The sequence below is a fragment of the Montipora capricornis genome, chromosome 14, assembly GCF_036669925.1.
Source record: "Montipora capricornis isolate CH-2021 chromosome 14, ASM3666992v2, whole genome shotgun sequence".
Lineage (NCBI taxonomy): Eukaryota > Metazoa > Cnidaria > Anthozoa > Scleractinia > Acroporidae > Montipora > Montipora capricornis.
Window position 1 is genome coordinate 35,279,241 of NC_090896.1, and position 14,045 is coordinate 35,293,285.

At 41.3% G+C, this 14,045-nt stretch overlaps 2 protein-coding genes across 3 annotated transcripts in view; one reads left to right on the forward strand and one right to left on the reverse strand.

The window, feature by feature from the left end:
• The first annotated feature begins 10 nt into the window (after positions 1-10).
• LOC138032043 (UPF0728 protein v1g117062-like) lies at positions 11-4,242 on the forward strand. Of its 2 annotated transcripts, none has more exons than XM_068879626.1 (3): positions 11-237; positions 314-433; positions 1,946-3,856. In XM_068879626.1, the coding sequence occupies exons 1-3, from the start codon at positions 147-149 to the stop codon at positions 1,972-1,974; spliced, it is 240 nt and encodes a 79-aa protein (XP_068735727.1). In that variant the 5' UTR covers positions 11-146; the 3' UTR covers positions 1,975-3,856. The 2 variants fall into 2 exon arrangements, with proteins under 2 accessions (XP_068735727.1, XP_068735725.1); XM_068879624.1 differs by lacking the exon at positions 1,946-3,856 and adding an exon at positions 3,904-4,242 and having other exon boundaries at positions 97-237.
• Positions 4,243-7,524: 3,282 nt separating this feature from the next.
• The window catches only part of LOC138033636 (2-oxoglutarate dehydrogenase complex component E1-like), a 35,756-nt gene continuing 29,235 nt past the window's right edge, over positions 7,525-14,045 (reverse strand). Inside the window, exons 18-27 of the mRNA XM_068881426.1 lie at positions 13,945-14,030; positions 13,302-13,394; positions 12,697-12,768; positions 12,259-12,309; positions 11,672-11,746; positions 10,769-10,841; positions 10,434-10,543; positions 10,093-10,146; positions 8,925-9,079; positions 7,525-8,007 (exon numbers count right to left, since the gene is read on the reverse strand). Coding sequence (XP_068737527.1) covers positions 7,911-8,007; positions 8,925-9,079; positions 10,093-10,146; positions 10,434-10,543; positions 10,769-10,841; positions 11,672-11,746; positions 12,259-12,309; positions 12,697-12,768; positions 13,302-13,394; positions 13,945-14,030 — 866 coding nt within the window. The 3' untranslated portion in view covers positions 7,525-7,910. The remainder of the gene's footprint in view (positions 8,008-8,924; positions 9,080-10,092; positions 10,147-10,433; positions 10,544-10,768; positions 10,842-11,671; positions 11,747-12,258; positions 12,310-12,696; positions 12,769-13,301; positions 13,395-13,944; positions 14,031-14,045) is intronic.

Sequence of the window (14,045 nt, forward strand, 5' to 3'; positions counted from 1 at the left end):
AAGCTAACACGCTCTTTTATTGGTCAAAGGTGAGCCAATCAAAGAATAAGGCTGAAACGTTCAGGGCAACAAAGATGGCGAACACGTTGCTGTAAACAAATCTTTCGATCATCTTGTCAAAACAAAATTACTAATGAATAAATGAAATGGTTAAGCACAAAGTAACTGTCAAGTTTGGTCCTTACATGTCTTGTGGAATAGTGGAACATCGGACTGCTCGATTAGAAGGACTTCAAGGTAAAAAAAACACAAGCTTAGTTGGACCAAGATGAGCTAATACGCAGTTTATTGACGTTAAAGTTGTTTGTGATAGCACTGTTGAGAAGTGAAGGCTACCTTGTGGAGTTTGTGCGAACCCCTGACAGAGATGATGTAGAGTTAGTCGTGCATGGTGAAACGATTTACAGTTGCAAAATTCAGGATCTACAATATGGTAAGTTTATAGAAGTACGCTGTGTCAAATTGTAGGGTGTTATGACGTCTAAAAATGGTTGTAGAGCAAAGATACTACAGTCGACAGGTACAAAACACAGGTTTCAGGTCAATTTTTTAACAATACAGAAAGAAACCTAAGCATTCATTTAGGCCTAAGGCCAGGATAGCTGTAATGAGTGTTTGGGTTTCTTTCTGTGTTGGTATAAACAGAGACCTGAGTTTTGTACCTGCCCTTCTGCAGTGGGATAACATTTTGGTGGAAAACCAGGGTTTCCAATTTTGAACCCCATGATCATATTCATATCAGCATGCCTATTTTAACACTTCATGCTTTCAGCATTCTGAATTCTCATCGATGTTTCCTGCAATTATTTCAAATGGAAGAACTTCCAAGAATCCAACTGAACAAAGTAGTAAACTCATTTCAGTCTTGCAGACACCGTTCACTTTTGACACTTCAACTGCGAGAAATATTAAAGGAGCCCGTGAAGGTATAAACTCAATTGTAAACTTTTACAGCATAAAGTATAAACTTCCTTTGACAAATTGCTGCGAAGTTTTACCTTTCCAGAGCTCCCAGAAATATTGCCAGCTCTTCCTTTTTAACTCGCGAACGCGTGCTTGCGCAATGAACGATTTATCGCTGTGCTGGGGAAAAATGAAGGAATTTTTGGTGTAATCTTCATGGGTAACCTTGCCATTCAAGCGATTTGTATGATCGTTGCGCATGGTTGCATGCCAAGCTGTTTTTGCCGAAACAGAATTTCTTTGTGTTCTACTGTGAGTTTAATACTGTTGTTGTGCCTTTGTTACGTACACTATACACGAACATCGTTGCTTTTAATGATGAATGGGGTCTAAATTTAAAAATCATACCTGTATTTTCGGAATGGACCCGTTGTTTGTCTTGCAGAGATTGTCTCTGATTGTCAAAGTGAACTGAATTTGAAAATATAACTGAGATCTGGAGAACTGAAATTTTATTAAAGACAAGTTGGTAACCAGTGATTCTTGAACATTGGATGGAATGTTAATGTCAGCTGCGGAAAGATTACACTTTGAGGCAAAAAAAAAAAGCCGAGAAACTTACAGAAAATCAGTTATGTCCTACAGGTAAAACTATTTCAGTCCCCTATCAGGTGTAATAACAAGATTGACCATGCATGTACGGCATTCATTTATTGTTTGCGTGACAGCGGGCTAAATAATTGTGGACTTGTTTTGATACTGGAAGTAGAATAACAAATGAATTTGTGTATCACATTTTTAGTGGTTACAAGAATAGTGTTAACAGACTGAGTTTCTCGTTATTCGAAAAACCCTATCTTTAGCTTCCATGCCAGGTCATCAGCCACCATGTTGGTGGACAAAAACAAACGATTTCTCATTAGCTCCTTTTGTTAGCCCACCAGTAATTGTACATTGCAGCATTGTTACCTGTTTCCCTAGAGACTCGTTGCAAACCGCTTATTCTTAGCCATTGCTAACCTGTACACTGTTCCACATTCAGGACTTGGCTCATGGAGCCTTTTGATTTGAAGTTTTGTCCAAGCGAAGGGAAAATGCTCAAAACATCAGCCATGGTAGCTTTCAAGGTGGTAATTCAACCTTTATCAACTCGCACTCGTTTGGTAAAACCAAACTTTTTGTCGATCTTGTGGCATTGATAATTTAATTTTTGAAGGAGAGGGAGGGAGGTTGGGTATTCGTTGCGCGAAATAAAATCTTGCTTTATTGCTGGTTTTCGCTGTCACGTAACGAAAAAATAAAATCAAAACTATTGCATAAAAACAGTCAAGAATTGGTGATATTATAGGAGATTAATAGCTTATCTACTTTGCCGAGTCTCAGGTCTTTGCGATGTTTCGTACTCAAGTTAGCCGTCAAAATGTTTTACACAGATTTATAGAGCTCAGTATGGAAACGCCATAGTTGTGTCCTGGAGAGGGACACAGTAATGGCGGCCGGAAATCAATCAAAACATCTGGAATTCAATTCTGCTATAAAAATCGACCCGTTCGCCCTTTTGAGCTAGCAGATATTCACGTTAACACTTTTCACAATACCACAACAGTTTAGATTGCTAAAAATCACTGAATGAGTAATTTTTTTCAAGCATACTTGACACATTCTCTAGGCCATCTTGATATCCTGTGGCGTGAAAACACTGAATTTCAAAATGCCCTACTATAAAAACAAAGGTTGCTATCGAACTGAAAACCTTCAAAAGGAAATATATTTAGCATGTTTAATGACCAAAGAAAGCTAAAAACTCCAGGGCTCAGTGATTTTACATTTTAGAATATTGATGACGTCACGTGAAAACCAAGAATAGAAGACTAGATGGGGAAAAAATGGGACACTGAATCCTGCAGACTGTGTAGGCCGTCTGTAAAATGAAAATTCAGTTAGCCTGAACATCAATCTGGTTAGCCTAATAGGCCATTTTACAGTTGTTAGTTCAGCGACCTAGCCTGTGAATGGCTGCGAGGCTTCTGGTGACCTTGTATTTATACAGTCTTCACTGCTTTTATCATGTAAATTGAGTTGTTGTAATTCTAATTACTCTACGTTAACATTACAAAAGCGTGAAGGTTTGTATCAGAACAGGGTCACTGGCAGCTTCGCTTCCATTCTTAGGCCAGGTAACTTAGCAACGACGGTAAAATAGTCTATTAGGCCTAAATAACATTCAGGTTAGCCTGTTTACGGTTTGCTCTGAGTAATAGTGAGGGTAACACCATATTTTACCCCGCACATTCAGCACAGTCTGTAGTCTGCGTTTTGGCGTGACCAGGAAAAAATGGATGCAAAGAGGCATTGTGAAATGACTGGAGAAAGCCCATGTATTCTTGAGACTACATGAAGAACAAAAAAACCAAAAAAAACTTGGAACTACAGGCTGAATGCAGTAGAAAAATTTATTGCCTTAAGATTCCCCTTGTCTCCTTTTAGAAATTAAAGGATCTGCCCTCTTGAATGAAGGAGAGAAGAGCTCTGGGGAACCCCGAAACAAAGTGGTTTTTGTGAAGAACAAACAAAAGCATCTGTAATTGGTGCATTCATGCTAGCACAAGGAGTAAGCAGGCGCCGCAAGGTTCAAATAGCCAATTCTTGGCTATAAGAATCCTACAGCGCATGTTCTCCTTCATGTACACAGAGAGCCAGAGCCATGGTTCGATCCGAGGCTCTGTCAGGGTAAATTCCGACAAGTTACGTGGCCTAAAAAGTACCGACAGCACTTATAGTGAAATCGCGACAAACAACATCCTTTCGTTAAATTTCTGACGGCAACGGTCACAGCAACGTGAAACATTGACAAAGCAGCGACACAAGACTTTTTAAAATTGAGACAAGCGACACGGAACACAACCCCCCCCTCCCTTCCCCTTCCCCTTCCCCTTCCCCTACCCTGGCTGGGCCTCTTAGCACCACTTCTGATGGGTTTGTTCACTTCTGTGAATTTAGGTGGCGATGGAAAACTTGATCCCAAATGCAAAGAAGCTCTTGATGCTGTCAACAATGCCTACTGACACAACAGACCGTGCTGGCATTATTGGACATTCTTATGGCTTTATCTTTGAGAAGAACATTCGCAATGCGTTCGTCTTCTTTTAATAAAAGGCGAAACTTCTGCATGATTTCCTTTTGCATGCTGTTTCGTCTGCAAGACAACGTCGACGATGTCATCGGAGAATGTGAATTTTCAGTACTGTCATGATTTTCCGATTCTTCAATCTCGCTCGGCTTAAAAAAATGTGTCAACCTTTTAGGAATTATACAGACATTAAACAGAGATGATTGACGGAAGTGAAGAATTATTATTAGGGAGTAGCAACTTGGCGGAGCGAACGCCAAAGGCGCGAGCGAACTTAAGGCGAGTCCGGGGGAAAATCCCTTGAAAATGTTTGAAATTTTTATTCCTGAAATCGCTAAAAATGCACCAGATTTTAAAAACTAGCACATATATATTCCACCTGTGCGAGGCTCTTTTTGTTTCAACTTAGAACTTGGCTTTCAATGCCGATTACACAGATTTCTGTGACAACATACGGCTTTTTGAAGAGATTATAAACCACTACGCTCAACCACAAGGCAACTCGCCTCACTCAACAGGGTTTTATTATCAACAGGACAGCTTAAAAGAGCGTTTGGTTGTTCTTATTTGAGCTTGGGTCATTCTTTCTATTTGTAGCGTGTGTACAACCACCCACACTCCTCTCCAATGTTTTTTTTTCGGAGAGCGGGCGGTTGTACACAGGCTATCTATTTGCAGACAAACTCTCATTTGTGCAACGCCAAATCTTTTTTTTTTGACAGCAAAACTAAGAAAGTGTGGGGGCTGAAGCCCTTGTGGCCAGCCTGAGCCCCATCTTTTCGCGGTTCCTGAACTGAGTGGTCTGAATAGTTATTAATATTTGAGTAGTAGTAACAGCAACGTCGGCAAAACTACATTAAGAAGACCTTGGTACAGTGCATGTTCATAAAGGTGGTTGTAGCTTTAGCCAAACTAATAAGTGCAAATACCAATCCGTTCAAGACAGCCAGCCTCAAATGATTTTCTAAAATGTACTTAAGTGAAAGAGGCTGCTAATGCCCCACAAAAATAAACGACGTTGAAAAGATCAAACAATTGACATAGGTAATGCCTTATAGTACCGTGTCATATAAACCAAATCGTACTCATTCAACAGCAGTTTGCACTTCACTCTCTACAGATACTAGCCGTAATTCAGTATCCAACTTGCCCGGTGTTGGTGGATCAATGTATCATGTGCAGGCTACAGGTCTTTTCCCAGCTCATCTGTTTGAGTTACCTTTGATAGGAAAGACGAGTTTCGGGGCAGCTCGTTCGCTGTAAATCTCCCAAACAATTGTATTGTCCCACAAACTCGTTGGCAGCATTGACAAGGTTTTTCTTGTCAGTCCTGTTCCTGTGGACATGAATTATTGGGGGACCCGGGCCCCCCGGCCCCTTCCCTGGCTACGGCACTGCAAAGGCTGTATAGCTCTAAGCAGTGGTAAGTTACTATATCCAGAGTATAAAATATACTTCACGTTGACTTGTTGACCTACATTTTCTTACACACCTTTTAACAAGAAGCGCTTAGAGTGTGCGTATCCTCAGTTACGAGAGCTAATACTGACATTTATCATATGGCCCGTAAGGCCCCGTGCGCGCTTTCATTGCAAAACTATTAGGAAAATGCCCGTTATGAGGGTCGTACGCATTAGCGCGAGCAGGGCCGGAAAAAGCCGTACGGCCCTACTAGGTACACGTACTGCTCCATGCGATGCAATTTTAGGGGATTTCGTCGCTTTTAACCATCCAAGTAATTTACAGTCAGAAAAGCAAATGCAAGCAAGATAGTAGATAAATTTCCTGTGCATATTTTTCTTTTTAATTTTTTTTAACTTCATCTTCTGAGTGCTCTTAAATAGTGTAAAGAGCCCATATGATAAAATACTTATTGACTGAGTTTAGGTCGGGCCGGACAGGAAAATATGTGGCCCTCGGTCATGGCGCACTATCTCGGGCCAAATATTTTCCCGCTCGGCCCTCCCACTCAGTCAATAAGTACATAGTCTGTTCAGATATTGAAACTGACAGACAGTGACTATCCACCGGATAAGGTTATCCAACCACTAACTGCGGCTAGTTCGGGTGTGGGTGCGGCCGGAATCGAACTCACAACCTCCCGCATGGCACCCCGGTGCTCAACCGAGCCACCGGTGCGCGGTGAACTTGTGCGAGTAAATCCCGATAATTCACTTGCTGAGTGCGTTAACCTGTAAATAACCTTCTCGTGAAAGATACTTCGCGTTTAAGGACGTTGCTGACTATTGTTATTGCGCATACGTTCTGCGCATCTCGAGATATTCAGGTTTCCTATGGGTTGTGCTCAGTAGTACAGCGATATTTTTGCGCGGTTCGGTTTAAAACCATACAGAGAAAGCTGAACTTAGCAAGTGCTCTTGGTATCCAAAAAGAAAATTGGGGGTAACCGTGCATTTTTCAGAGATGCTTTGGCTTCAATTTGGAAAAGAACGCCATACATTACTTTGTGTTTTAAAGCTTTTTACAAATATTGTTGATCAATTATCTTTGAAAAATGCGTGGATACCCGCAACTTTCTTTTAGGATTCCAAAAGCATTTGTTAAGATCTGCTCTTCCCACATGTTCATAAACCGCACAAAAATACCTTTGAATTAGAAGGCACCGGTGTAATGTTTTGTGACGAAGTCATACATGTAGTACGGATTGCGTGACTTTAAGATTAAAAGGACAGCATGTGGCAGGAATCACTCGTGGTCCGTTCTTTCTTTGTCTCACGTTAACATCACAACCGGTCTTAACTAACGTTCCTTCGACTGGCAAAAAAGTCCTACATTAGTTGACCTTTCTTTGAAAGAAAAATATACCAAAAAAAATGTTGTCGCTATGCGAGACACGTCTCCTTTCCACAAATGAATCAACGTCATATTACTCCACAAAAGGCGGAATAAACGTCCAACCCCTCGTGGAGTTTTCAAGGGAAAAAAGCTTTACAGCTCAAACATTAATTGAAACTCCCACGTTAAGAATTCTGGCGAATGTTGGGAAAAATGAGAGAGAAAGCGTTTTAGCTCCCGAAATTAAGGTCGTACTGCTACCCTGGGGGGAGGGGGGGGGGCCCCCATATGGAACAGACGGGGATGCTCGTCGTCTCGCTTAGGGGTGTAAATTTTGGATTTTGGTCTCGCTTAGGGTGTTCCGGGAAAAGCGCCAATATTTTAAGCCGCCAAGGTCTCGTTTAGGGTTCCGCAAAGAAACACAGAATTACGCGAAGAGAAACAGAAGTCAACTTTTCTTTTTAACTTGTTTTTAGGGGTCAAAATTTCCTTAAGCCACGTCCAGATTAGTCTCTTTTAGGGGTCACAAAAAGCTTGAGCCACACCCAGATGGTCTCCTTTAGGGGTTAAATTCAAAATTTCCGACGAGCATCCCCGTCTGTTCCATATGGGAGTCCCCCCCCCCCCGGGACTTCTACACCCCATTGTACAATTTTGTCTCTTCGTTGCAGTAAGAGCATCAATCTCGGACGATATTAGGAAATTTCAAGTTCTTTTAATCATTTACTGTGTGCAATTTACAGACATGGTTCTAATCAGAAAATACGTTGAAGAAAACCATGGAAAAACCTAGCAAACTTGTCGACGCTCCACTTGTGGTGAGTACAAAAAGAACATTTACGCTGTCATGGCATCTGTTCAGTGAAGATTCGCGGTTGTGCGACCGATTGTTAGTGTTAAAATCCTTTTTATCCCTGTTTGAATTCCAAAATGAAACAACTAATTTATATCTCGACTTCCGAATTATTTGTTATTCCCGAGATAAAAAAAGACAATACCTAAAAAAGGAATAGTACTGTCGTTGTTTATGCGTTCGTTACTAGCACTCGTGGTCAGAAATAAATTTCAAAAGTAGTTTAGTTTATTCCAAAGCTTGGTTGATGAGGTCTTCCTGTTCGGAAATGTGGTTGTGTTTGTTTCCTGTTGCAGTCGAGGCTGCAGGAGGGCGGCCAGCATAACTGAGGAAACAAAGAAAAGTGTCAAGAGTTGAGAAAATACGGATTTCTTTATGGAAAGTATAGATGAATTGTTTTCGCAAACCTTGTTAAATATATGGGCACCGAGACATGTGCCGAGGTGTCTCCTGATTGGGCAAAATGTGTTACACTAGCAAGCCAAAAACTTGGAAAAAAACTTGTTGGGAAAATTGGGTAAACGGTCGTAAACGAACATCAAATTCCAGTCTCCTTTCCTTAAAATGTGTTCTTTGAATGGATAGAGGCTTTTCACAGACTCCCCCCATGCAGTGATGTTTTACAAATCAAGGGAAAAACGACACATCACTTTAAAACGTTTGCAATTAAGTTCAATTTCTCAACTGCTTTGTTCGAGATAGCAGCAGAGGTCGTTTTCATCTTGTCGCTTTTCGTTCGCGCATTTCGCATTTCCATTCACGACTGCCTTTTTCACTTTGTCTTTTCCCGAGGACAAAACCGCTGCGATTAAACGATTCCTTTCCCTGTATAGCACAGTCATCCTATCGTTACTACAGGAAAGAACATATCACTTCTCTGTGATTTACCTGTGGGCCCGTTTCCATTACTAGGGCTAACGCTCAGAGGGCACGTTTCTGAACCCTGAAATACTACACTATTTTCTTTTTCATCCTGTATTTCGCTACGACTTGCCAGAACGGAAGCAAGACACGAAGTTCCTCAATATAGTCATCTAATTATTCGACTCCGGGAGAGTAAGACGATTGAACACTCGACAGAATGTAATATTTGACATTTTGTTTACGGTTTACACCCCTCCTATGGAAGGTACTAAGTATGAACTAACTAACGAACTAAGGTAACTAAGTATGAAGGTATTAAAATGCACGGACAACCCAGACAACAAAGATGCCAAGCCTGTGGATCATTCTTATTCAAACCTTATCTTGGGTTTGGCTCCAACAGCTGTGAAAAGTCGCGGGCTGACGTAAGTCCAGTATCCCATGTTCATTGGTTCTTCCTGTGCCCAGACTATCTGCGCATTGTCGTACTTTTGGTATTCGGCTTTTATTAAGTCAAACGGGAAAGGGCTTATCTGAAACAAGGACACCAATGAAAATGATAATCTTCCCTCCCTTGAAAAGAGCTCATGTTGGTTTCAATGGTTTACAATCAATCAATCAATTAATTCGTAATGCAGGTTTAAAAATGGACAGCCAAATGGCTAATGTGGACCTGCAATTAACTAATTACTAGCAGTAATCAAGCATTAGTGAGGTGCCTTTGATTCCTGCTTTGTATCCTTTTCTAGTATTCGTTCAGTAATGAGGGTATCACACCATAAGGATTTTGACCGTTACCTTGTTGCTAATGATTTTATTAAAAACAATTATGGAATAAATGTGTTCTAACGCAATATCATTTTTGTGGGATATTGGTAGCCTTTCTTGCTGAAAGCCAAACAGCGTGACTCCCCAGAGTGTACAGCGTTGGATATTACCAGATGGTCACACATCCAGGTATTTTAATACCCCGTCCAACAGGACTTGACTTCATTGGGCAAGCTGTAACACTCTCACATGAGATCGAGGTTAGTTTTAGTTTAGAAAATAAGTAATTTATCTGGAAAATCTGAACGCGCACCGGTGGCTCAGTTGGTTGAGCACCGGGCTGTCACGCGGGAGGTCGTGAGTTCAACTCCGGCCGGACCAACACTCAGTGTCTTTAAATAAGTGAGGAGAAAGTGCTGCCTTTGTAATTACATCTGCAAATGGTTAGAGTCACTAGTCGTCTCGGATAAGGACGATAAGCCGGAGGTCCCGTCTCACAACCCTTCAATGTTCATAATCCTGTGGGACGTAAAAGAACCCGCACACTTGTCGCAAAAAGTAGGGCATGTAGTTCCCGGTGTTGTGGTCTGGCTTCTGTGGTGTATCATGGTTGGGAGGGTAAATGCTCGGAGATATTAGCTACACCAAGCTACTCTAAAATCCGAGGGTAAATAAAGATGTATGTATGTATGAAAGAAAGAACCTTTGATTTCATTTAAACATTGACAGTATTTCGAAAACATTTCGAAGTGCACGCAAGATTAACAAAGAACTGTACCTGTTCAACTCGAGTAATGGCAACGTCTTCCTCTAACCCTCTTTTGTTACGCTCCTGTAAGGTTAAGATAAGATAACACCGAAAGCTGTTTGTACAAATTATTCGAAATACTCGGTTTTTCTTTTGGTTGGGAACTCGATGGCGTTATTTACAAAGCCTGGAAGAGACGAATTTCGAACCAAGCCAATGAATACACTTTAATTAGGGATACACAAGGTACCTGCCAATCCGACGCCGGAACCGCTAAACCACTCCTTCACTTAGATTTGGAGGACACTGCAACTTGTATTAATATTGATAACAATGAATCCAAACTGTCAGTCGCAGCTCGCTCAACTCACCTTCACAAGTTCATAATAGACTTTACCAGTACAGAGAAGCAGTTTGCGGACCTTCTCCGGGTTGTTGGATGCTGGCCCGGAATCAGGAATCACCCGTTGGAACGAAGTACCTAGCAAGTTAAAGAACGCAAAAACGATTTTGTGATTAAGTATTTGAAGGTAGAGTCGTCATATCAGAGACTCAGAATCTGACTGACCTCGACCTCAAGTGTCTACAGTTAGTTCCAGGCCTCAGTATGGTCTCGAACTACCGAATGCATTTGTCATTATCACTTGCCATCTTGAATCCAGACGAGCGCAGAAAATTCTGTAAAAGAGTTAACCTTCTCACATACCTTCTGACATTTCATCGACATGCGATCTAGCCGCCTCCAATCGAAGAAGGCTCTTGGGCGTCAACAAAATGAGCTACAAGTGTGCGCGGAAAAAGAAAACAAAACTGTGAGACAAGAAGCAACTACTCTTTTGTTCCAGCTAGAGGGAGGCATGATATCTCTATAAACTATCTTCGGAAATGAAGCATCCTGAGATATGAAATCTCTTTTGTTTCCAGTTCTGAAAATAAGCCCCCTCTCTTGCTCTCAAACAAAAATCAACAATAAAGCTACATGTCCAGGTCCTCAAAGCTACGTATAAACGACAAACGAATGAATAGCCTGCTTGCAGGCGGTAGATGTTGTGTCGCCACGAAACACTATCAGACGCCATATTGGAAGAGCGTGGGATAGGTCTGGGCCCCGTGACAAAACGACGGGCCCAGACCTAGCCGCGCGAACCCAAGATGGCGACTTCATTACGAATTCCGGTTTTTTCGACCATCCAACCGCCTGCGTGCAGGCTAACGAATGAAGGGCATTGTGGTCTAATCAGGCGTCTGGAGAAGTGTCAATGCACATTTTTGGCAGTTCAGCAAAGGACAGGCGGGTGTTTACTAAAGCTATATTAAATTTCAGGTAATTACTTTTTTGTCCACGGTTAGAACTGTACACAGAGATGTAGCATTATAATAAAATAACAAAATAGAATTTATCTTTGACAGTTTACGAAGGAAATGCTTTTTATATCATTCAAAATGATAGAAAATTGCACAAGGAAAGCAGCTTACAAGTGAGATCAACGAGTTCACAAACCGTTCCTTTCATTGGAAGAAGCCACTCCTCTTCAAGTGCCCTTGAAAAAAGTGAGCACTGACGCTTACTCTTCGAAATTCTACATAAAAGAAAGTAATGGAAACTTACAGGTTTACGGAAGTTCATTGCAATCTGACGACGGAAAATGTGGAAGACATTGGCAGGTGTGCTGCAATTAACAACCTGTACAAATCAAATAAATAAAACCCTTTCAACTGCTAAGCTCCGTAGGCAAACTATTAGACTAAAGAGAGGGAGATTGTGGGTTCAACTCCACGCGCGCGCGTGGATGAACACTGCGAGTCTTAACACAACTGAGGAGAGGGCGCTGCCTTTGTAATTGAACTTGCTTTAAATGCTAGACGTTTAAACGTTCTCAGATAAGGACGATAGGCCACGTTTCGCAACCACTCCATTCGAAAAGGGTACAAGGCGCGGAGTTTCCGGGGTAATGGTCTGTGTTATTCTCTAGCAAATGGGGCTACTTTTAGTAACGTATGAAAAAGGGTATGGTGCCACGAACTAAAAAACAGCCAAATGCCGGTCAAGGGGAGTTAACGGGTTTGATGACTCCTGGATGTACGGATAGAGAGAATATTGGTGCCTCAAGGAAAGCTAAGCCCTCTTGTAAGGGGACATTGTTGGATAGCTACAGTGCTGAAAATGGAGTTCAAGAACTTGGCAAAATACATCACCTGCCAGTTTGTGGAATACAGCTGATTCACTTCAAATAACTCGTCCAAAGTCTGCGAAAGAAATATATGACATCTGACGTGAAGGGAACTACTCAAAGTAAAGCAGCAGAAAGTAAAGTAGAGTTGCAACGAGAATCACCATGACTCATGATGGGGTAAGAAAGAAGCCTTAAATTTTCATCGTGAAATTCGATGTTCACGATAATGATGACGACCAGGCAATGACGATGTTGATGATGTTGATGACGACGATGATGACGTTGATAATGATGACGATCTACACAATGACGATAATTATGACGTAATGTCACAAAGCAAAATTACAACTTAGCCAAAATGAAATACCAGAGTTGTAAGAACGGACGGTTTTCAAAAGTCACAGGTTCGTAAGGGGTTTATTAAAATAAGCAGTGGATGGAAGATGGCGACCACACTTACTGGGAACACATTAGGATTATCATTGCTCATTTGCAAAAATCTTTCTGGTCTGGCACTGGAGTGTTCCGGCCCCTAAAGTTAAAAAAAACAAATACTTAAACAAGTTATGCAAAAAGCTAACCAGGGGGACGAATTTCTTTCAACTTCCTCAACAAACAAGATTCAGAACAAATCGTTCCCAGTCTTAAACGAGCAAGCGCAAGTGGTTGCTTGGAAACAACTTGAAACCCAGGAAAAAGTAGTCAAAAGATCGATGAATTTCCACGAAAACAGGGATCTAATAAGGAGCTTCAGTAAGCATCGGCGATGCCCAAAACAACTAGAACGTCCTAAACAATGGCTTTGCACACCCCGAACAATGTAAGAGCATTTTATATTTTGGTAGGTGACTTCTTTACGCAACGTGATGAATTAAACAAGGCCGAGAAGGCCATACACAGTAAGTTCTATATTCAAATAAAGTTTACAATGGTGTAGCCTGTCCCTCCCACGCTCTATTTTCACCGACAAATTGCTTAGTTGTGATCTTGGGTTTCTTTGATAAAAAGCAATAGTTCTCTGCTTTGACCTTTTCCCATATTTCTCTGCCTTTCCCGCAACCTTACCATGCCCTCGTATCCATGGGGTAACATCATCACTAAGCCACTTTGTCGAACCCACTTGTCCTGTCCACTGCTGATGAACTGGTCAATGATACACTGTGGTGACAAACGAACAAAATCGGTTTGCCATTAGTCATTACACAACTTCTTATAATGCTCAAAAAGAAAACCTTAAAACGTTTTACATTGTTACGTTGACAAAATGCTTTGCCGCTTTTCTCAAATCATTTTACTTTAAAGAAGGTTTTAATACTGTGAAACGTAATAAATGTGATGTCATTCTCTGAACTAAAGGCCCACGCAGCTCACTACCTCCGCCGTAGAAACACAAATGTTTGATAATTTAGTGTTTCCACAAATGTAGACATAAATCTCCCTCGATTGCACCCACTTCCCCGAACCAATTAAAGGATTTTTCGCCCACGAAGTTTAGAACAAAAAGCACTTCTGCAACCCCTTGTGCATAGAAATAATGGCAATCCAGTGGACCTAGCCATGATGGGAGAACCTTTCCAGGGCATTTCACATAATTATTACGTATGGCTTAAATTTAATGATGTAATTTCCCAAACATTAACTCAATGTGAGCGCAGTTGTATTACTTGAAATTGGCCATGAATTATTCCTCATGGAAACCATGAAATACCTGTGCATTGTTGTTAAAGTCTCCAAACTGAGCTTCCCAGCAAACGAGTGCAAAGGGATTGGTCATACTAAAGCCCAACTCAAACCCTGGGGAAAAAAATC

Excerpts from the sequence above, each read along its gene's own strand:
- LOC138032043 (XM_068879624.1), top strand. The coding sequence starts at position 147 with ATGGTTAAGCACAAAGTAACTGTCAAGTTTGGTCCTTACATGTCTTGT. Across the intron at positions 238-313 it reads TCGATTAGAAGGACTTCAAG|CACTGTTGAGAAGTGAAGGC; the intron begins GTAAAAAAAACA and ends TGTTTGTGATAG. Across the intron at positions 434-3,903 it reads AATTCAGGATCTACAATATG|GTGGCGATGGAAAACTTGAT; the intron begins GTAAGTTTATAG and ends CTGTGAATTTAG.